Source organism: Bos indicus, chromosome 25 (assembly GCF_029378745.1).
Source record: "Bos indicus isolate NIAB-ARS_2022 breed Sahiwal x Tharparkar chromosome 25, NIAB-ARS_B.indTharparkar_mat_pri_1.0, whole genome shotgun sequence".
Lineage (NCBI taxonomy): Eukaryota > Metazoa > Chordata > Mammalia > Artiodactyla > Bovidae > Bos > Bos indicus.
In genome coordinates this window covers 20,182,131-20,205,859 of record NC_091784.1, presented here as the reverse complement: position 1 = coordinate 20,205,859, position 23,729 = coordinate 20,182,131, and the positions used below count along the sequence as shown (strand labels likewise).

Sequence of the window (23,729 nt, the reverse complement as noted above, 5' to 3'; positions counted from 1 at the left end):
GCACCTATTGTCCACTCAGATGTCCTACAGATGCTGAATTTACAAACTGGTGATGGGCAGATATGTAAATCTGAGACTTGCACAGCTGTGGGAAGAGATTTCAGCCTTGCTTCCTAGGTCCCACTGCCCCTGCAGCTCAGCTGTGGTTTCAGCCTTGCCTCTGCAGTGGGTAAACCACTGAAGTCTGTTCCCAGAGCCTGCCAAGGAGGTGGCTGGGGCGTGGGAGCCCAGAGCCCATAAAGACCAGGGCCAGCACATGGAGAAAGAAGCTGCATTGGCAACCCTACCCCTTCCTTCAAGCTCCACTTAACAGTGGCCTGTTGACCACACTTCTATAGTAGGCCCAGACTTCTTCCTCAAACACCCCTGGTTACTGCCTTGCCACACTCCAGCCCCTTTTGGCTGTCTCTGTGCAGCCAATAGAAATCCTCTCCCTGGGTCTGTCCTCTAAACACCAAGTTCAGCACCCAGCCCTTGTCTGTACCATGGACATGTGTCTCAAGCTGAAGAGTTCAGGACAATGGCACAGCCCATCTGTTCAGGTCTTTCTCTGCTCTGCCGACCTACCACAAGCTGGTTCTTGTGCTCTCCTCTGAGACTCTGATGCTCCCTTTCTGTCCCAGCTGATCTCCCCACCCATGAGGGGGCTTCCCTTGGTATGAGAATCTTTCCTGTTTTTCAGCCGCCTATCAGGGGCACAGGCCCTTCATTGCTGTATGTGGGCTTTCTCTAGTTGTGGTGAGCAGGGCCTACTTTCTAGCTGTAATGTGTGGGCTTCTCTTGTTGCAGTGGCTCCTCTTATTGTGGAGCATGGGCTCGAGGGCATGTGGACTTCAGTAGCTGCAGTGCATGAACTTAGCAGTTGTGGCTTGCAGGCTCTAGGGTGTGTGGGCTGAGTAGCTGCGGCACACAGGCATAGCTGCCCTACAGGATATGATATCTTCCCAAACCAGGGATCAAACCCATGTTGCCTGCTGCTGCTGCTGCTGCTGCTAAGTTGCTTCAGTCGTGTTTGACTCTGTGTGACCCCATAGATGGCAGCCCACCAGGTTCCCCCGTCCCTGGGATTCTCCAGGCAAGAACACTGGAGTGGGTTGCCATTTCCTTCTCCAATGCATGAAAGTGAAAAGTGAAAGTGAAGTCGCTCAGTCGTGTCTGACTCTTAGCGACCCAGAGGAGCCTACCAGGCTCCTCTGTCCATGGGATTTTCCAGGCATTGGCAGGCAGCCTACCAGGCTCCTCTGTCCATGGGATTTTCCAGGCATTGGCAGGCAAATTCTTAACCACTGAACCACCAGGGAAGTCCAGTAGATGTATTTTTAGTGTATCTGTGGCATGTCCTTCTGCTCCACCATCCTGATTGGAGCCCCTAGTAAGGTGTTTTACTTAAGTTATAATTCTTCAGAATAGCAGTAAAAACTGAATGTGGAAGTTTTCCAAATAAAGACTTTTAAGTCTATCTTATAGTCATTAGGCTATTTTGCTAAGGAGTTAGTTCAACTGAAAATAAAAGAATGTATCAGAAATCATCAGGAGGAGGAAATTTTCTCAGCTTCCTTTCTTTTAAGTTAGCAGTTTATAATGAGACATGTACCTTCAATTCATCAGATCTCTATTCCAGTCTTCAGCAACACTCTCTCATGATGGCCTCAATATGACTGAATGACGATGTGTCTTAAACTTTTTCACTGATGGACCCATAATAGGAAAGGATAAGAAGTAGCAACCTGTTCTCTGTCCTCTACCTCCACAAACAGGGGTACTTGAAAGGTAACCTAAACCAGCCCATCATAAGCAACAAAGTTCTTTGGAGAGTCATGGTTTATATTTTAAAAATTTATGGGAATTTCACGTTAAGTTACATAAATGTAACACTTTAATTTTTAAAGATGGTCACTTAGATGACAAAGTATATAGCATCTACCTTTCTCTCCCATCTCAAAACCCTTGAAATGAAAAAAATAAAAGTATAATTTTAAAAACATATAACAGGATAAATCCATGAACACACATATGTAAAAGCATGAGACAAGACTGAAGGGATTCTTGTCAAATTTCTGAAAGTATTTTTAACTGTGGGGGACAAAGAAGAGAAATTAGGTGCAGAGTAAGGAGAGTGTAAGGACATAAGAATTGTATAAGTTTTCTATAATTCTAAACAAACACAATCTTACATCACACTTACATAATATATTTTACAAAATGTAAAATCAGTGACCTCAAGTAAAGTTTATGCATCCAGGAAAAAACTACCCAATTTATTGTGAGGCTTTGTGTTCTTTTGACATACTCAGGAACTTACCCTAATTCAAGTGCAATCAGAGACAAAGAAGATTTCGAATTATATAACTTGTCATCTAATTCTAAACAGTATATTTTGTTTAGGTGTGTTTGATATTTTTTTTACAAAGTTCATAATATTATATTTGAGATTAATGTACAAGTTATAAGGGTCACTGAAACATGCCTTCTCTACAACAATTTAATAATCATTCCAAAAAAATATTTTAAACATCACAATTTCTAACCTGTAAGGTTGGCATTTAAATCATCTTTCACTTTCTCAGTAATATTTTTTGCCGCATCACTTCCAGAAGGCACGTAAACCAATTCATAGTCCTTTTTCTTATTAGTGAGGAAAGCGGGAAGTTTATTCAAGGGAAGAGACTGGAAAAGAGTAGCTTGTGTAAATTCCCTTTTGGAGTGTTTGCGCAGAAGCAAAATCAATGAACAGAAGAGCACTGTCATGGAAATTTCCACAATTAAAGACCCCATCTTCCGTTTCTACAAGAGAAACAAAATCATACTAATTAATTTTAGAGTATTATATGTGTGTATGTGTGTATTTACACTTGTGTACATACATGGATACAATTACACATATATATCATTCAACTTCATTCTACAAAATGAATGGTTCTCTGGATTGTCTTTTTCACCCTTTTCTCATTTCACTATTGATTTTATTGGTTTGCCCTATTGATACTCTTCAGATTTAGAAATCTACCTTCAGTCATCGAACGATAAGGAAAAATACCCATAAACTGAAATGAAATGAAGGAATTATTAAAATTTTACAAGTAATAAATGCTGGAGAGGGTGTGGAGAAAAGGGAACCCTCTTACACTGTTGGTGGGAATGCAAACTAGTATAGCCACTATGGAGAACAGTGTGGAGATTCCTTAAAAAACTGGAAATAGAACTGCCAGATGACCCAGCGATCCCACTGTTGGGCATACACACTGAGGAAACCAGAATTGAAAGAGACACATGTACCCCAAGGTTCATCGCAGCACTGTTTATAATAGCCAAGACACGGAAGCGACCTAGATGTCCATCAGCAGATGAATGGATAAGAAAGCTGTGGTACATATACACAATGGAGTATTACTCAGCCATTAAAAAGAATACATTTGAATCAGTTCTAATGAGGTGGTTGAAACTGGAGCTGATTATACAGAGTGAAGTAAGCCAGAAAGAAAAATACCAATACAGTATACTAATGCATATATATGGAATTTAGAAAGATGGTAATGATAACCCTGTATACGAGACAGCAAAAGAGACACAGATGTATAGAACAGTCTTTTGTACTCTGTGGGAGAGTGGGGGGGGATGATTTGGGAGAATGGCATTGAAACATTTATAAAACGAATCGGCAGTCCATGTTTCATGCAGGATACAGGATGCTTGGGGCTGGTGCACTGGGATGACCCAGAGGGATGGTATGGGGAGAGAGGTAGGAGAGGGGTTCAGGATTGGGAACACATGTACACCCGTGGCGGATTCATGTTGATGTATGGCAAAACCAATACAATATTGTAAAGTAATTAGCCTCTAATTAAAATAAATAAATTAAAAAAATTTTATTTTCAAATTCATTAGGCTTTACAGCCATTTCTCAAAGATACCTCCACTTACCTTTAATATGAAATTTTTCCAGAGGAGGATGGCAAACTGGTTAAGCCACAAGGTATCCATTTTACCACAAAGAATGAAAGTTCAACACTAAAAAAGAAGAAATTTTTAAAATTTACATTACCTGCCAAAATGTTGTTTAGTCAAGTAAAATGATTACTTCACTGTTCTACTCTTTTCAACAACTTTAAAAGATAATCTTTTAAAAAGCTTGAAATAAATACTTATCTGTTCTTGTTTTATATTAATTCATTAAATTCACACCTAATGATCTTCTAATATGTAATATTAGACAATAGAGATGCAAAGATCAGTAAGTTGCAACTTCATGTTCACAAAGAAAAATGTAAACTGTAAATGCAAAATATTAGTTATTAAAAGGAGGGGGGAATGAACTGAAAGAGTAGCATTGCTATACATGCATTATTACATATAAAATAGATAGCTAGTGGGAAGCTGCTGTATAGCACAAGGAGCTCAGCTTGGTGCTCTGTAATGACCTAGAGGGGTGGGACGGGAGGGTGGGTTTGGCGGGAGGTTCAAAAGTATGCACACACACACACACACACACATACACACACACATATATATACATATAGCTGATTCACTTTGTTGTATAGCAGAAACACTACAGTGTAAATCAATAATATTCCAATTAAAAAAACAAAATATCAATTATTATTTTGACAGATTCTGAGAGAAATTCTCACAAAATATAATGTTGTTGAATATTTACTGCTTATTTAATACATTTTTGTGCCTTGTTCTATACTAAGCATTAAGTGTATTTAAACAGTCATAATTTTTTCCTCATGGTGTGGATAGTAGGGCATAGTAACTAAAAATCTGAGATCAGAAGTTAATCTTCTTGAGTTCGAATCCTAGCTTTCATCAAAATTATTAACCTATGTCTGCTTATCATGAATAAAATCAGAAAAATTATAGTACTTATAAGGTTTTTCCCTTGGTGCCATTTACTACCATGGCAGGGGTAACTAAAAGGCTATGAACTTTTAATTATCATAAAATATGCATAATATAAAATTTACCATTTTTAGATGTACACTTCAATGGCAGCAATCACATTCACACTGTTGTACAACCATCATAACCTAGTATTTCATAATCTCTAGTCCTTCATATAAGTGGAAACCCTTACCTGTGATAGTGACTGACTTATTTCACTTAGCATAAAATGTCTTCAAAGTTCATCCATATTGCAGTATGTCAGAATTTCCTTCCTATGCAGTAATTTTAACAGTCTCATTGGACTATCAAAGTCAGAATTGACTTCAAGAAAAATAAAGATGTGCTGTGTGTAACATTAATACTAAGAGGTGTTTTAAGTTCCCTCACTTTGCGTGAAACAGGAAGAGTAGCCAGGGGATATAAGACCAAAACCAGAATTGGTACTTCTGAACTTTCAGTGGCAGGCAAACAAGGAAGTGAGTGATTTCTGGCCAAAAGACAAAAAAATAAGAGTGTCTCAGAGAAACTGAAGGTACTGTGGAGACAGAGGAACAGGAGGAGCTGACTTGATCACAGATTAAGTGATTCTTATCCTAGTTACTGTGCCAATCACTTTGATTACTGAACCATACAGACTTTGCCCAGGTCCCAGAAGGATCTAAAGAGAATAGAATCTTTTAAAACTTCTTTGACATTGCAGCCACAGGCCACAGAAGTGGTTTGGAATTTGTGGCTTAAACCTAACCAAGAAGGGTTGCCAGATAAAAGAGAGGATGTCCAGTTAAATTTGAATTTCAGATAAATAAGATTTTTTTTGTTTGGGATATACTTATACTAAAACATTATTCATACTTTATCTAAAAATCAAATTTAATTAAGTATTCTGTATTCTACTTGTTAAATCTGCCAACTCTAAAACCAGATCAATTACTTACTAAACAGAAGTACTGAGATTTTCCATGGAACTTTAAATAGGACCTGGATTCTCATCATTTAATACACAAAATATCCAAAATACAATCCAAAATTATACAGCTCACAATAATATACAAAATCTCATTTTGCATAGGAAAAGATAATAAATGAATACCGATGATGACATGGCATAGATGTTTCAATTATCTGAAAAAGACTTTAAAGCAGCTACTATTAAAATATTCAAGAGAGCATTTGCAGACATGAAACAACATTTAAAATAGAAAGCATCAGGAAACAAATGAAAGATAAAAAGAAAAATCAAAGACAAATTTTAGAACCCAAAGTAATCAAAATAAAACATTCACTGGATAAACTCAATGGCAGAATGAAGATGATGGAGGAAAGACTCTGAACTTGAAGATAGATCACTAGAAATTATCCAGTATGAAGAAAATGGGGCGGGGGGGGGGGGCGGTTAGAAAAAATTAATAGAGCCTCAGACATACATGAAATAACAAAAATAAAGCCTAGCATATTACTCATCAGAATCTCAGAAGACGGGAAAGTGTGATGTTGAAAAAACATTTAAAGATATAACAGTTGAAAAGTTCCAAACGTGGCAAAAGATACAAACTGACATTACAAGAAGCTGAGCAGAACTTAAACAAAATAAACCAAAGAACTTTATGTCCAGATACATCATAATCAAATGATTAAAACTAAAACAAAAACTCTTTAAAAAAAGACAGAGGAAAACAACACATTATGTATAAGGAGACGTAAATTTGAAAAACAGCAGATTGCCATCAGAAACTGACAGAACCAGTAGGAAAAAACCAACATTTTTAAAGTTCTGAAGAAAAAAAAAGCTTTTAACTTGGAATTGGATATTCAGCAAAAAAATCCTTCAGAAACACAAGTCTGAAACAGACATTCACAGAAGAACGAAAACTGAAAGATTCCACTGATAGCTGGTCTAATCTACAAGAATTATTATAGGAAGCTCTTTGGAGAGAAGAGAAATGATAACAAGGAAACTTGTAACATAAGAAATGAAAAAAAAGCAACAGAAATGGTAAGCATCTGGACAAAAAATAATTATTCTTGACTTCTTGCATTCTTTAGAAGGATATAATATGGGCTAATGAAGTTTACAATAAATTAAAAAATGTAATATGAGAAAAATATAGTATAAGGGGGAAAAGAGTAAAAGGACCTTTTACTGTGCTCTGCTCAGTTGCCAAGTTGTGCTGGACTCTTTGGGACCCCATCCACTATAGCCTGCCAGGCTCCTCTATCCATGGGATTTTCCAGGCAGTGATAATAGAGTGGGACCTATATGATAATTAGATTTCTGTATTTCAATTGAAGTGCTAAAATGTTAGTTCTAAATAGACTATGGGTTAAGATTATATTTTGTAATTCCTAGTGCAACAATTTAAAAATGTGTAAATTCACAGCGGGTAAATTGCAACAGAAAGGAAAGTAGATAGTAAATTAATTCCACATGAAGAAATAAAGAGCACTAGTAAAAGTTAATATTTAAATATAAAGCAGTATTAATGGTCTGCAACTCATTTTTCCTATATGATTTAAGAAAACTACATTAAAAAATTATAAAAATCCATGTTGATTTCACAAACAATACAAAGAAATGCAAGTCTTGAAAATAAATTTAAGGGAAAGAGAGGTAAGTATGAGCAAATCTTTGTATACTCTTGAAATTGTTGGTATTAATTAAAACTAGATTATTCTAGATCAAGACATTGGTTATAATTTACAAGACAACCACTAAGAAAATTACATACGTATATATACTGCTGCTACTGCTGCTAAGTCACTTCAGTCGTGTCCGACTCTGTGTGACCCCATAGACGGCAGCCCACCAGGCTCCTCTGTCCCTGGGATTCTCCAGGCAAGAACACTGGAGTGGGTTGCCATTTCCTTCTCCAATGCATGAAAGTGAAAAGTGAAAGTAAAGTCGCTCAGTCATGTCTGACTCTTAGCGACCCTATGGACTGCAGCCTACCAGGCTCCTCCATCCATGGGATTTTCCAGGCAAGAGTACTGGAGTGGGGTGCCATTGCCTTCTCTGATATATATATATATTACAAATAAAGAAAGAAATTAAAATGGTACTTTAAAAAATATCTTCCAAAAAAGAGATCAAGTAACAAAAATGAGATAAGACATAAAGAATACAAACAGCAAAATGGAAGAAGTCTTTCCTTATTGTTAATTACATAAAATGTAAATGAATTAAACTCTAATTAAAAAGCAGCAACTGGCATAATGTATATAGCAGTTTGAGTCAACTATACATAGTCTACAAGAGACTCACTTTAGGCCCCCAAACAAAAGGAAGTTAGTTAAAGAATGGAAACATATATTCCATGCAAATTGTATCAAAAGAAGAGCTGGGATAACTGTATTAATATCAGACAAAAATAGACTTTAAAAAATTATTAAGAGACAAAGAAGGACACCATATAATGATAAAAGAAATGATTCAAGAAGATATAACAACAATTCATAAACATACATGAATCTAACAACAGAGGCCCCAACATATATGAAGCAAAAATGGACAAAATTAGGTGATAAATAAAAATAGAAATAAAAAAGTTCAAAAACAATCGTTGGAGACTTCAATACTTCTCTTTCAATAACAAATAGGACAACTAGAAGATTAACAAGGAATAGAAGTTAATGAACACCACAAACCAGCTAGACTTAATATATATAGAACAATCTAGCTAACAATGACAAAATAGACATTTTTCTCAAGTGCACATGAAACTCTAGGATAGACCATTAGACCACAAAACAAGTTTCAATAAATTTAAGAGACTAAAATCATACAAGGTATTTTCTATGACAAAGTAATTTCAATGAAAGGAAATTAGAAACCAGAAGGAATTCAAATTCCAGCATCACAAGGAAATTTGAAATATATGGAAATTAAATGGAATTAATTTGGAATGAAATTAAATGGAACAAATATATGGAAATTAAATGTTGTGCTGTGCTCAGTCATATCCAACTCTTTGTGACCCCACAGATTGTAGGCCACCAGGCTCCTCTGTCCCTGGGATTTTCCAGTTAAGAATACTGGAGTGGGTTGCCATTTCCTACTCCAGGGGATGTTCCTGGAATTGAACCTATATCTCTTGTGTCTCCTGCTTTGGCAGGCAGATTCTTTACCACCGAACCACCTGGGAAGCCTCAGAAATTAAATAACACACTCTTAAACAACCAATGAGTCACAGAAGAAATCACAAAAGAAATTAGAAAACAATTTGAAAACAAAAATTAGAAAACAAAAATAAATGAAAACAACAATACCATGTACTACAACTTAAGGGATGCAGTGAAAGCAGTTTAGCTGTAAACTCCTACATTTCAAATCAATAATGATTTCAAGTCAATAACCTACACTTCCACTTTAAGAGACTATAAAAAGAAGAGCAAACTAAAACTACAGATAACAAAAGGAAATAATAAATATTGCAGCAGAAATTAAATAGAGAACATAAAGACAATATAATTTTTTTAAATCCTTGGTTCCTTTAAAAGACCAACAAAATTCATGTCAATGTATGGCAAAAACCACTACAATATTGTAAAATAATTAGCCTCCAATTAAAATAAATGAATTAATTTTTTAAAACTGAAAAAAAAGCTTAAAGTATTAGGAATGTACACAACTTAAAAAAAAAAAAAAAAGATCAACAAAAGTAACAAACTATCTTGACTACCCAAAATAGGAGAGAAGACTCAAATTGCTAAAATTGGGAAAGAAAGAAAAGTCAATTACTACCAATCTTATGGAAATTTTTAAAAAAATTAAGAGTACACTATGAACGATTGTGAGCCAACAAATTTGATAACCTAGATAAAATGTCTAACTCCTAGAAACAAACAAACAACCAACCAAACCAACTCAAGGATTGAAGATCTAAATGTAAGACCAGATACTATGAAACTCTTAAAGGAAAACATAGACAGAACACTCTCTGACATAAATCACAGCAAGATCTTCCTGGATCCACCTCCTATAGTAATGAAAATAAATACAAATGATAACTAATTAAACCTAAAAGCTTTTGCACATTAATTAAAAACATAAACAAAATGAAAAGACAACCCACAGAATAGGAGAAAATATTTGCAAATGAAGCAACGACAAGGGATTAATCTCTAAAACATACAAACAGCTCAATCAGCTCAATTAAAAAAAAAAAAATGGGTGGAAGATCTACACAGACATCTCTCCAAAGAAGATATACAGATGGCCAAAAAGCATGTGAAAATATGCTCAGCATCACTAATTATTAGAGAAATGCAAATCAGAACTACAATTCTCACATATGTCAGAATGGCCATCATCAATATCTACAAACAATAAATGCTGGAGAGAACGTAAAGAAAAGTGAACCCTCTGACATTGTTGGTGGAAATATAAATTGGTACAGCCACTGCTGAGAATAGTACAGAGCTTTCTGAAAAAACTAAATAGAGCTACCATAATCCCAGCAATCCCACTACTGTGCATATAACCGTAGAAAATCTTAATTACATGCACCTCAGTGTTCACTGCAGGACTATTTACAGTAGGCAGGACATGAAAACAATCTTAATGTCCATCAACAGAGGAACATTGATAAAGAAGATGTAGTATATACATAGAATGAAATATTATTCAGCCATTTAAAAGAACAAAATAATGCCATTTGCAGTAACATAGGCAAAGACAAATATCATCTGATATCATATGATATTGCTTAAATGTGGTCCACTGGAGAAGGGAATGGCAAACCTCTTCAGTATTCTTGCCTTGAGAACCCCATAAGCAGCATGAAAAGGAAAAAAGATAGGACACTGAAAGATGAACTCCCCAGGTTAGTAGGTGCCCAATATGCTACTGGAGATCAGTGGAGAAATAACTCCAGAAAGAATGAAGGGATGGAGCCAAAGCAAAAACAACACCCAGTTGTGGATGTAACTGATGATGAAAGCAAGATCCGATGCTGTAAAGAACAATATTGCATAGGAACCTGGAATATTAGGTCCTTGAATCAAGACAAATTGGAAGTGCTCAAACGGGAGATGGCAAGAGTGAATGTCAACATTTTGGGAATCAGTGAACTACAATGGACTGGAATGGGTGAATTGAACTCAGATGACCGTTATATCTACTACTGTGGGCAAGAATCCCTTAGAAGAAATGGAGTAGCCATCATAGTCAACAAAAGAGTCTGAAATGCAGTACTTGGATACAATCTCAAAAACGACAGAATTATCTCTGTTCGTTTCCAAGGCAAACCATTCAATATCATGGTAATCCAAGTTTATGCCCCGACCAGTAATACTGAAGAAGCTGAAGTTGAACAGTTCTATGAAGACTTACAAGACCTTCTAGAACTAACACTCAAAAAAGATGTCCTTTTCATTACAGGGGACTGGAATGCAAAAGTAGGAAGTCAAGAAACACCTGGAGTAACGGGCAAATTTGGCCTTGGAGTACAGAATGAAGCAGGACAAAGGCTAATAGAATTCTGCCAAGAGAACACACTGGTCATAGCAAACACCCTCTTCCAACAACTCAAGAGAAGACTCTTCACATGAACATCACCAGATAGTCAACACCAAAATCAGACTGACTACATTATTTGCAGCCAAAGATGGAGAAGCTCTATACAATCAGCAAAGACCAGGAGCTGAATGTGGCTCAGATCATGAACTCCTTATTGCTAAACTCAAACTTAAATTGAAGAAAGTAGGGAAAACCACTAGACCTTTCATGTATGACCTAAATCAAATCCCTTACAATTATACATTGGAAGTGAGAAATAGAGTTAAGGGACTAGATCTGATACACAGAGTGACTGATGAACTATGAACGGAGGTTAGTGACATTGTACAGGAAACAGGGATCAAGACCATCCACAAGAAAAAGAAATGCAAAAAAGCAAAATGGCTGTCCCAGAAGGCCTTACAAATAGCTGTGAAAAGAAGAGAAACAAAAAGCAAAGGAGAAAAGGAAAGATATACCTATTTGAATGAAGAGTTCCAAAGAACAGCGAGGAGAGATAAGAAAACCTTCTTCAGTAACCAGTGCAAAGAAATAGAGGAAAACGATAGAATGGGAAAGACTAGAGATCGCTTGAAGAAAATTAGAGATACCAAGGGAACATTTCTTATGCAAAGATGGGCTCAATAAAGGACAGAAATGGTATGGACCTAACAGAAGCAGAAGATATTAAGAAAAGGTGGCAAGAATACATAGGAGAACTATATAAAAAAGATCTTCACAACCCAGATAATCACAATGGTGTGCTCATTCACCTAGAGCCAGACATCTTGGAATGTGAAGTCAAGTGGACCTTAGGAGGCATCACTACAAATAAAGCTAGTGACAGAATTCCAGTTGAGCTATTTCAAATTCTAAAAGATGATGCTGTGAAAGTGCTGCACTCAATATGCCAGCAAATTTGGGAAACACAGCAGTGGCCACAGGACTGGAAAAGGTCAGTTTTTATTCCAATCTCAAAGAAAGGCAGTGCCAAAGGTTGCTCAAACTACCGCACAATTGCACTCATCTCACACGCTAGTAAAGTAATGCTCAAAATTCTCCAAGCAAGGCTTCAGCAATATGTGAACCATGAACTTTCAATGTTCAAGCTGGTTTTAGAAAAGGCAGAGGAACCAAAGATCAAATTGCCAACATCTGCTGGATCATCCAAAAAGCAAGAAAGTTCCAGAAAAACTTCTGTTTCCTCTTTATTGACTATGTCAAAGCCTTTGACTGTGTGGATCACCACAAACTGGAAAATTCTGAAAGAAATGAAAATACCAGACCACCTGACCTGCCTCCAGAGAAATCTGCATGCAGGTCTGGAAACAACAGTTAGAACTGGTCATGGAACAACAGACTGGTTCCAAATAGAAAAAGGAATATGTCAAGGCTGTATATTGTCACCCTGCTTATTCAACTTATATGCAGAGTGCACCATGATAAACTCTGGGCTGGATGAAGCACAAGCTGGAATCAAGATGCCAGGAGAAATATCAATAATCTCAGATATGCAGATGACACCACCCTTATGGCAGAAAGTGAAGAAGAACTAAAGAGCCTCTTGATGAAAGTGAAAGAGAAGAGTGAAAACGCTGGCTTAAAACTCAACATTCAGAAAACTAAGATAATGGCATCTAGTCCCATCACTTCATGGCAAATAGATGGGGAAACAGTAGCAGACTTTATTTTTTGGGCTCCAAAATCACTGCAGATGGTGACTGCAGCCATGAAATTAAAAGACGCTTACTCCTTGGAAGAAAAGCTGTGACCACCTTAGACAGCATATTAAAAAGCAGAGACATTACTTTGACAACAAAGTTCTGTCTAGTCAAGGCTATGATTTTTCCAGTGGTCATGTATGGATGTGAGAGTTGGACTATAAAGAAAGCTGAGCACCAAAGAATTGATGCTTTTGATCTGTGGGTGTTGGAGAAGACTCTTGAGAGTCCCTTGGACTGCAAGGAGATCAAACCAGTCAATTGTAAAGGTAATCAGTCCTGAATATTCATTGGAAGGACCGATGCTGAAACTGAAACTTCAACACTTTGGCCACCTGATGCGAAGAGCTGACTCATTTGAAAATACCCTGATGCTGGGAAAGACCAAAGGCGTGAGAAGGGGACAAAGGAGGATGAGATGGTTGGATGGCATCACCGACTCAATGGACATGAATTTGAGTGAACTCTGGAGTTGGTAATGGACAGGGAGGCCTTGCATGCTGCAGTCCATAGGGTTGCACCATAGGGTTGCAAAGAGTCGGACATGACTGAGCAACTGAACTTAACTGACTGACATGTGGAATCAAAAAATGGTACAAATAAACTTTTTTACAAAACAGAAATAATAGTCACAGATATAGAAAACAAACTTATGGTTACCAAGGGGAAAAGGGGGAGGCAATAAATTGGGAGATCTGGATTGACATATACATATCAGTATATATAAAATAGATAACTAATAAGAACCTACTGTATAGCACAGGTAGAACTCTCTTCAATGCTCTGTAATGACCTATAAGGGGAAAGGATCTAAAAAGGAGTGAATATATGTATCACTGATTCACTTTGCTGTACAGCAGAAAGTAACACAACATTGTAAATCAACTACACTCCACCCAATAAAAATTAATGTTTAAAGAGACGATACTATAAACAACTTCGAGGCAAATTTGATAACCTAGATGAAGTGACAAACTCCTAGAAACCAAGGCAACTCAAGAACAAGTAGAAAATATGAATGACTTATAATTAGAGATTGAATCTGTAATCAAAAACCTGCCAACAAAGAAAATGCCAGAGTCAGATGGCCTTAATGGAGACTTCTGTTAATGTCTAAAGAATGATTTACACAAATCCTTCTGTTTGATTTTCCAAACATCAACTAATTTCTAAATTCTTTGGCACCCCAATGGAGTGTCCTGCTATTCAATTCCATTTTGAAACTAATTACCCAGAGTTAGCACAGACCCTAAAGGTTAAAGGCTCAGTCTAACAAGGCTACCCTCACTTCAGACTCCAGCCGCAATTAGGTTTCTCAGCTTACCCACACTTCTGCCAGGCTAACCACAAATTCAGGAGTTCCCATCACACCCCCTCAGGTTCAATAATTCGCTAGACTGACTCAGAACTCAGGAAAGTGCTATACTTACAAATACAGTTTATTACAAATAAACAGTCAGATGAAGAGGTACATAGCAGAAGCAGTGGGAGACACAGTGCTTCTATGCCTTCTCCGGTATGCCACACTGCCAGCAAACTGGTATCTTCACCAACCCAGAATATGACTAAATTTTTTCCAAAGAAGATATTCAAATGGCCAAAGGTACATAAAACAGTGCTAAACATCACTGTCATTGTGGAAATGCAAATCAAAACCACAATGAGCTATTATCTCACACCTGTTAGGATAACTGTTATCAGTAAGACAAAAGTTAAGTGTTGATGATGTGGAGATAAGGAACCTTTGTACACTGTTGGTGGGAATGTGAATTGGTACAGCCATTATGGAAAATAGTATGAAAGTTCCTCAAAAAATTAAAATAGGCCTATTATATGATGTAATGATTCTACTTCTGGGCATATATCTGAAAGAAATTAAATCACTAGGTCAAAGAGATATCTGCATCCCCATGTTCACAGCTGCATTATTTACAATAGCCAGGACATGGAAACAACCAAAGTGTTCACCAATGGATGAAGGAATGTGGAAAATGTGGTATGTATATATACACAGAGACAGAGAGAGAGAGAGAGAAAGGAAATTTTGCCATTGTTGCAATACAAATAGATCTTGAGGATGTTATGCTAAGTAAAATTTCAAACATAGAAAAACAAATATTTTATGATCTCATTTACATGTGAAATCTTAAGGAAAACAAACTCATATACACAGAACAGATTCATGGTTACCAGAAGCAGGGGGTGGAGGTGTTGTAAGTGGATGAAAGTGGTCAAAAAGGACAAACTTCCATTAATAAATAAATACTGGGGATGTAATGTGCAACATGCTGACTAGTTAATACCGCTGTATGGTATGAGAGTCAATTCTATAAGTTCTTATCACAAGGAAAAAAATTATAACTATGTGAAGGAATGGATATTATCTAATCTTACTGTGGTGATCATTTTGCAGTATATATGTATGTCAAATCTTTGTGCAGTACAACTTACCTAGTATTATATGTCAATTATATCTCAACAAACCTGGAATAAAAAAATTACTTTCTGGGAAAAAAAAGAAAACCGTATAGCAATATCTCTTATAAATATAAATGCAAAAACCTCAACAACATGCTAGCTAACTGAATCCAGCAGAAAATCAAAAGGACTATACCAAGTGAGATTTATTCCAGGAATACAAGGTGTTTCTCATGTGAACATATGAAACATAATACACATATCAAGAGAATGAAGAAAAATCCCACATGACCTCAAATGATACAGAAAAAGCATTTGACAAAATCCAGCATCTTTACATAATAAAAACACTCAGTGAACTCAAAATAGAAGGGAATTACCTCAATGTGCTTAAGGGCATCTATTGAATACTCTAATATTGTAATGGTGGTGTCTAAATCATTTATAACTCTAGCATAATGGTTAAAAGACAAAAGTATTAAAAATAACAGTAGCTAAATATTAATAGATACACAAAATAAAAATATGTAAATTGTGACATTAAAAAAATAAAAAGTACAGAAGAGAGTTTAAAAATCTAGAACTTTTATATGTATCAAAGTTAGGTTGTTATCAGCTTAAAATTGATTATTATAAGTAAAAGATGTTTTATGTAAACCTCATGGTGACTGCAAAACAGAAACCTATAGTAGATACACAAAAGATACAGAACTCAAAACATACTACTATGGAAAATTACCAAGTCATAGAGGAAAAGAGCAAGAGAGGAAGAAAAGAACAAAGAACTACAAAACAGCTAGAAAAAGCAATTAACAAAATGGAACGATTAAATCTATTTTCACCAATAATTACTTTAAATGTAAATTGATTAAATTCTCCAATGAAAAGACAAAGAGTGGCTGAATGGATAAAAAGATTCACTATGTGCTTTAAGGACACACATAGGCTCAAATCAAGGGATAGAAAAAACATATCCCAGGCAAATAGAAACCAAAAGAGAGCACTGGTAACTATATGTCATTGCTATTGTGTGGTCACTAAGTCATGTCCAACTCTTTAGGACCCCATGGACTATAGCCCACCAGCATCCTCTGTCCATGGGATTTCCCAGGCAAGAATATTAGAGTGGGTTGCCATTTCCTGCTCCAGGGGATCTTCCAAACCCGGGGGTTGAACCTGAGTTTCCTGCTTGGTAAGCAGATTCTTTACCACTGAGCCACCTGGAATGCTATAAGTACATCAGATTAAATAGACTTTAAGTCCAAAAATGTAACAGGAGATGAAGAAAGTGTATATTATGATACAGGGATCAAGTAACTAAGAAGATACAACATTTATTAATATTTATGTACCCAACCTCACAGCATCTAACTATATAAGGCAAATATTTAAAGAACTGAGGGGAGAAGCAGACAACCATACAATAATAGTAGATTCCCATCACCAGTCTCTAAGGCAGTGTGCATACCTGTGAAAATATCCTGCAGTCATGGAACTGCACACTGACAGCTAGAGCCCACACAACTGCTTGTGGGCCCAGCTCTGGTGATATCTCCTGTCACTGGCCTGTACCACTAAACTCATGTGCAGCTGTCCCTACCAAATGTACACCTGCACTCATCCAGCCAGGTCCCCATTAAGCCCCCATTGCTGAGCATGTCTGATGTGAGATCCTGCAGCTACAAAACGTATACCAACAGTCAGGACCTCTGTTGTCCTTGGCCCTTGTTACTGACACTGGTTCCTACCACTACATGCATATCTGCAACCAGTCTCTGCCACTATATAGGCGCCAGTTGGTGGCATGCACATACCACCAGCAGCTCCACACAACTGCTGCTTGCCCCTGTATGTAGCCTCTGGACCTAGAGACACCACTAAGGATCCCAACAGCCCTTGTAGCCATTGTAGATATCCCACTATGCTCACCAAGAACCACACAGTTGTCACTCCTGTGGACTCCTGTGGCCTGACCCAAAGAGATATCATGCCCGCACCCCTGCCCTGGACCCAGAGCTGCCACATGCCCCTGCACTTGGCAGTCTGTGACACTATCATGTGCAATGCTGGGCTGGATAACTCATAAGTTGGAATCAAGATTGCCAGGAGATATGTCAACAACCTCAGATGTGCAGATGATACCACTCTAAAGGCAGAAAGTGAAGAGGAACTAAAGAAACTCTTGATGAAGTTGAAAGAGAAGAGTGAAAAAGCTGGCTTGAGACTCAACATTTTATTTACAGGGCAACAATGGAAAAACAGACATACAGAACAGACTTATGGACATGGGGAGAGGGAAGGAGAAGGTGAGATGTATGGAAAGAGTAACATGGAAACTTACATTACCATATGTAAAACAGACAGCCAATGGGAATTTGCTGTATGGCTCAGGAAACTCAAACAGGGGCTCTGTATCAACCCAGAGGGGTGGGATGGGGAGGGAGATGGGAGGGAGTTTCAAAAGAGAGGGGATGTATGTATACCTATGACTGATTCATGTTGAGGTTTGAGAGAAAACAGCAAAATTCTGTAAAGCAATTATCCTTCAATAAAAAATAATTAAAAAAAAAACAAACCTAAAGATCATGGCATCTGGTCCTATCACTTCACAGCAAATGGAAGGGAAAAAAGTGGAAGCAGTGACTGACTATTTTCTTGGGCTGTAAAATCACTGTGGATAGTGACTGAAGATGCTTGCTCCTTGGAAGGAAAGCTTTGACAAACCTAGACAGCATTATTAAAAAGCAGAGACAAGATTTTGCCTACAAATTTCAGCATAATCAAAGCTATGGTTCTTCCAGTAATCATGTACAGATGTAAGAGTTGGACCATAAAAAAGACTGAGCACTGAGGAAATGATGTTTTCAAATGGTGGTGCTAGAGAAGCCTCTTGAGAGTCCCTTGGACTACAACGAAATCAAATCAGTCAATTCTTAAGGAAATCAACCCTGAATATTCATTGGAAGTTATGATGTGCAGCTGAAGCTCCAATACTTTGGCCACCTGATGCAAAGAGCAGACTCATTGGAATTGGAAAAGACCCTGAATCTGGGAAAAACCGAAGGCAAAAGGAGATGGGGGCAGCAGAGGATGGGATAGTTGGATGGCATTACTGACTCAATGGACATGAATTTGCACTAACTCTCGGAGATAGTAGAGGACAAAGGAGCCTGGCAAGCTGCACTCCACAGGGGTACAAAGAGTTGGACACAACTCAGGGACTGAGCAACAACAACAAAATACATGAAGACATCTGCCGTTCATGCTAAATTCAATATAGTTAATACGACATGCCTGCATGCTAAGTCAATTCGATCGTCTCCAACACTTTGCAACCCTATGGAGACTTCTAGGCTCCTCTGTCCATGGGATTCGCTAGGAAAGCATACTAAAGTGAGTTACTATGCCCTCCTCCAGGAGATCTTCCTGACCCAAGTATCAAACCCACATTTCTTATGTTTCCTGCATTGGCAGGTGGTTTCTTTATCACTAGCACCATCTGCAAAGCCCATTAATATGGCAGTACTCTCCAAATTCATCTACAGAGTCATACAACACCCAACTGTCTTTTTGCAGAAATGAACACACTGATCCTAAAATTCATACAGAATTGCAGGGAACCCTGGATAAACAAAACTTTCCTTACAAAAGAAGAACAAATTATGAGATCTCACATTTCTTGATTTCAATACTTTCTACAAAATGACAATAATCAAAGCAGTATGATACTGCCATAAACATAGATATATAAACCTAATGAAATAGAATTGAGAATCCAGAAATAAACCCATACATCTATGGTCAGTTGATTTTCAACAATAAATAATAGTCTTTAGAACAAACAGTGCTTAAACAATCAAATAGGCATGAGACTGGAAGACAGGAGTACAGCCATTTTTTTAAACGACCAAGGGAACAGCCTTGCACAAGCAGGCTTCACAGACCCCTTACAATAAAGTACCTAAAAGCTTAGGTCTCTGAGACAATACCCAAAGACCCACAGGAGTAAAAGATAAACTCTATCTCTGTTGCATACGCACATAGTTTTCAAGGAACAAAATTGAGACTATAAATTTGCCACCTAGAAACCTTCAAGATGGCAGAAGAGTAAGATGTGGAGATTGCCTTCTTTCCCATAAATATATCAAAAATACATCTGCATGTGGATAGCTCCTACAGAACACCTACTGAATGCTGGCAGAAGACTTCAGACTTCCAAAACGTCAAGCTAATCTCCATATAATGGGGTAGGGCAACAGATATAATGGGAAAAAAAGAGAGGGGGAGACAAAGGAATCAGGAAGGAACCTGTGCCTCAGGAAGGGAGCTCTGAAGGAAGAAAAGTTTCTGTACACTCATAAACATCTCAAGGATGGGGATAGGGGTGGGCACTTCAGAACCTCAAAGGAGAGTGCAGCAACAGGTGTGTGGAAGGGGAATTGGAGAGACTTCTGCACACAGATCAGTGCGTACCAGCACTCCCCAGCCTGAAATGCTTGTCTGCATGCCCACTGGGGTTTGGGGCCACTGTGAGGTTCAGAGACTCCAGGGAGAGGACTGGGGTTGACTGCCATGAAGACAGTCTGAGGGGGCCAGTATAACACAGCTGAGGAATCCCAGAAAAAGCCCAAGCCTGCCAGAGAGAGAGATCACTGTCAAGGGGACCCTCTAACTCTGTGCACTCTCAGACAGCAAGACAACACTTTCACAGTTTCAGAGGTGGGGCGACACATGGCTGCAGTCTCCAACCCCAGAGGTGGGCGTGATGGCCATCACAGCTTCCACCAAACTGTGAGCACCTTCCTGGGAGCCTGTGCAGCCCGGTACTGTCAAGGAATCCACGACCTGGGGCCAATTCCCCTAGGAGAGTGCATGACCCATCTTAGGCTCTAGCAACTTATGCAGGCCTCTGCTGCTGCAGGCACTTCTTGCACATCCCAATTGTGTCTGCCATATCCCTCCCTTTCCCCTGAGCAGTGGCTTTCACCCATTCTGGTCTGGGAGGGGAACAGATGCCAGAGGGTGGCCTACAAACAGAAAGCAGGGCAAAACCAAAACTGAGCACCAGGGGCCGTGTGACCAAAGAAGAGGAAGGAAATTCACCCTGGCAGCCATAGGAATAGCAGATTAAATCCCTGCAACTGGCTTGAGACTGTGGTAAATTGTGGACTTTGGAAGCAAGTACAAGCTAGAATAAGGCCAGATCTAAGCCTGAGCTGACAACATAGTGCCCATAGCAGATCCAGAGACCTTCCTAGAAATACTGGAGGACTTCCTGAGTAGGCAGATTGGAGCTTACTGTAGGAGAGAGGACACTGACAACTGAGGCCACAGGAAAATATTCTTCTTACTGCCACTCTCTCTCTATATATTTTTGTCTTTATCTTTTTTGTTTTGTTCTATTGTTTTTCCTTTTTTATTACTCCTTTAATTTTTATTTTTACTTACTTTTTCCTTATTTATGCTTTTATATTTAAATAAATTTATTTTTTTCCTATTTATACAGTACTTTTTCATTACACATTTTTTTACCCACGTTTTTCATTTTGTATTTTTACTAATCTAGTTTTAGTGTTTGTTTTCATTTATGGGTCTGTTTATGGTTTGATTGCTCTCCTTTTTTTGGTTCCTCTTTGTATTCTTTTTTTTGCTCTTCTTTTCTTTTTCTAAGTGTGACTGTGTGAGGTTTCTGTGTGTTTCCTCTGTTTAGTTTTACCTTTATCATCTGTTTCTGGATTTTATCAATCCATTCTTTTTTTCAGTTTATATGTCTGATTCTTTTTTTTTTTTCCTCTTTCTCTTTCTCCCCTGTGCTGTGTGACCTGTCAAGTCTTAGTGCTACAGCCAGGGATCAAGACTGAAACGCCAAGGTTGGAGACCCAAGCTCAGGATGTTGGACCAACAGAGAACTCCAACCATATGGAATAGTAATTGGTGAGAAGATCCTCAAAGGCCTTCATTTCAACAATAAGACTTGACCCCACACAAAGGCCAGCAAACTCCAGTGCGAGATGCCTCATGCCAAGCAGCTAGCAAAGGAGGAACACAATACTACCCATTAGCAGACAGGTTACCCAAAGCCATACTATGCTCCAGACACCCCAGGTATATGCAGTGTCAAGGGCACTGCAGCACTGCCCTTCAGAGAGATGAGACCCAGCTCTACCCACCAGAATTCAGGCACCAGTCTTCCCCACCAGGAAACCTTCAAAAGACACTAATTCAACCTCATTCCCTGGGGTCAGGCTCCATAAGTAAGAGGAACTATGATCTTGTGGAAGGGAGACCCCAAAGAGAGTAAATTAAACAAAATGAAAAGAGATAGAAAACAGTAGCAGATGAAGGATCATGGTAAAACACACACACACACACACACGACCAAACAAATAAAGAGGAATTAGGCAGTTGACCTGAAAAAGAATTCAGAGTAAGGATAGTAAAGCTGATCCAAAATCTCAGAAATAAGATGGAAGCACAGAAAAATAGAATGGAGACACAGATTGAGAAGATATAAGAAATGTTTAAGTACCTAGAAGAAACAAAAAACCATCAGCAATGAACAACACAATAATTAAAATAAAAAAAACATAATAAAGGGAACCAATAGCAGAATAACTGAAGCAGAAGAATGGATAAGTGAGGCTGGAAGGTAGAAAAGTGGAAATAACTGAAGCATAGCAGAATAAAGAATGAAAAGAAATGATATAACAATCCCAGAGACCTTCGGGACAACAATAATCACATGAACATTTGAAAAATAGGAGTCCAAGAAGAAGAAAAGAAGAAAATGTATAAGAAAATATTTTAGGAGATTACAGTGAAAAATTTCCTAACATTGGAAAGGAAATACCCACCCAAGTCCAAGAAGCCCAGAGAGGCCCACACAGGATACACTCAGAGAGAAACATTCCAAGACATATATTAATTAAGCTAACAAAAGTTAAACACAAAAATATTAAACATGATGACGGAAAAGCAAGAAACAATATACAAGGGAATTCCCATAAGGTTAATAGCTGATCTTTCAGCAGAAACTATGCAGGCCAGAAAGGAGTGGCAGGATATACCTAAAGTGAAGAAAGGAAAAACCTACAACCAAGATTATTCTATTCAGCAAGGGACTCATTCAGGTTCAACGGGAAAGTCAAAAGCTCCACAGATAAGCAAAAGTAAAGAGAATTCAACACAACCAAGCCAGCTTTACAACAAATGCTAAAGGAACTTCTCTAGAGAGGAAACAAGAGAAAGACCTACAAAAACAAAGGGAAATTAATAAAATAAATGGTAATAGAATCATACATATCAATAATTACCTTAAGTGTAAATAGATTCAATGCTCCAACCAAAACACACAGACTAGACAACTGGATACAAGAACAAGACCTATATATATGCTGTCTATAAGAGACACATTTCAGACCTAGAGACACATAAGACTGAAAGTGTGGGTGTGGAAAAAGATACTTCATGCAAATGAAAATCAGAAGAAAGCTGAAGCAGCAATACTCATATCAGATGAAACAGACCTTAAAGTAAAGACTGTTACATGAGAAGAGGAAGGCCATACACAATGGTTAAGTGACAAATTCAGGAAGAAGATATAACCATTATAATTATATATCCACCAAACATAGGGGCACCTCAACATATAAGGCAAATGTTAATAACTTAAAAGGAGAAACTGACAGTAACACAATAATGTGGGGGACTTAACACACCACTCACACCAGTAGAAAGATCATCCAGACAGAAAATTAGTAAAGAAACACAGCCTTAAATGACACATTAGGCCAATGGATCTAATTGATATCTATAGGACATTCCATCTAAAAACAGTATAATACACTTTTCCCTCAAGTGCACACAGAACATTCTCCAGGGTAGATCACATCTTGGTAGATCACCTCAGTATGTTTAAGAAAACTGAAATTGCATCAAGCATTTTTTCTGACTACAATGCTGTAAGATTAGATATCAATTACGGGGGGTGGGGGGGGGTGGGGCGGGGATTGTTAAAACACAAATATATGGAAGCTAAACAATACACTTCTGAATAACCAAGAGGTCACGGAAGAAATCAAAAAAGCAATTAAAAAACACCTAAAACAAATAACAAAAACACTACTCAAAACCTATAAGATGCAGCCAAAGAATTGTTAAGAAGGAAATCTATACTTAGGAATAAATTTACCCAAAGAAACAAAAGATCT

The 23,729-nt window shown here is 37.8% G+C and overlaps 1 protein-coding gene across 2 annotated transcripts in view; it reads right to left on the bottom strand.

Moving 5' to 3' along the window:
* Window positions 1–23,729, bottom strand: part of LOC109578124 (phospholipid-transporting ATPase ABCA3-like) — a 269,893-nt gene that overhangs the window by 232,941 nt on the left and 13,223 nt on the right. For both annotated transcript variants that reach the window (XM_019987123.2, XM_070779771.1), the window contains exons 2-3: window positions 3,922–4,008; window positions 2,529–2,784 (exon numbers count right to left, since the gene is read on the bottom strand). In XM_019987123.2, the coding sequence (XP_019842682.2) occupies window positions 2,529–2,784; window positions 3,922–3,981 (316 nt within the window). In that variant the 5' untranslated portion in view covers window positions 3,982–4,008. The remainder of the gene's footprint in view (window positions 1–2,528; window positions 2,785–3,921; window positions 4,009–23,729) is intronic.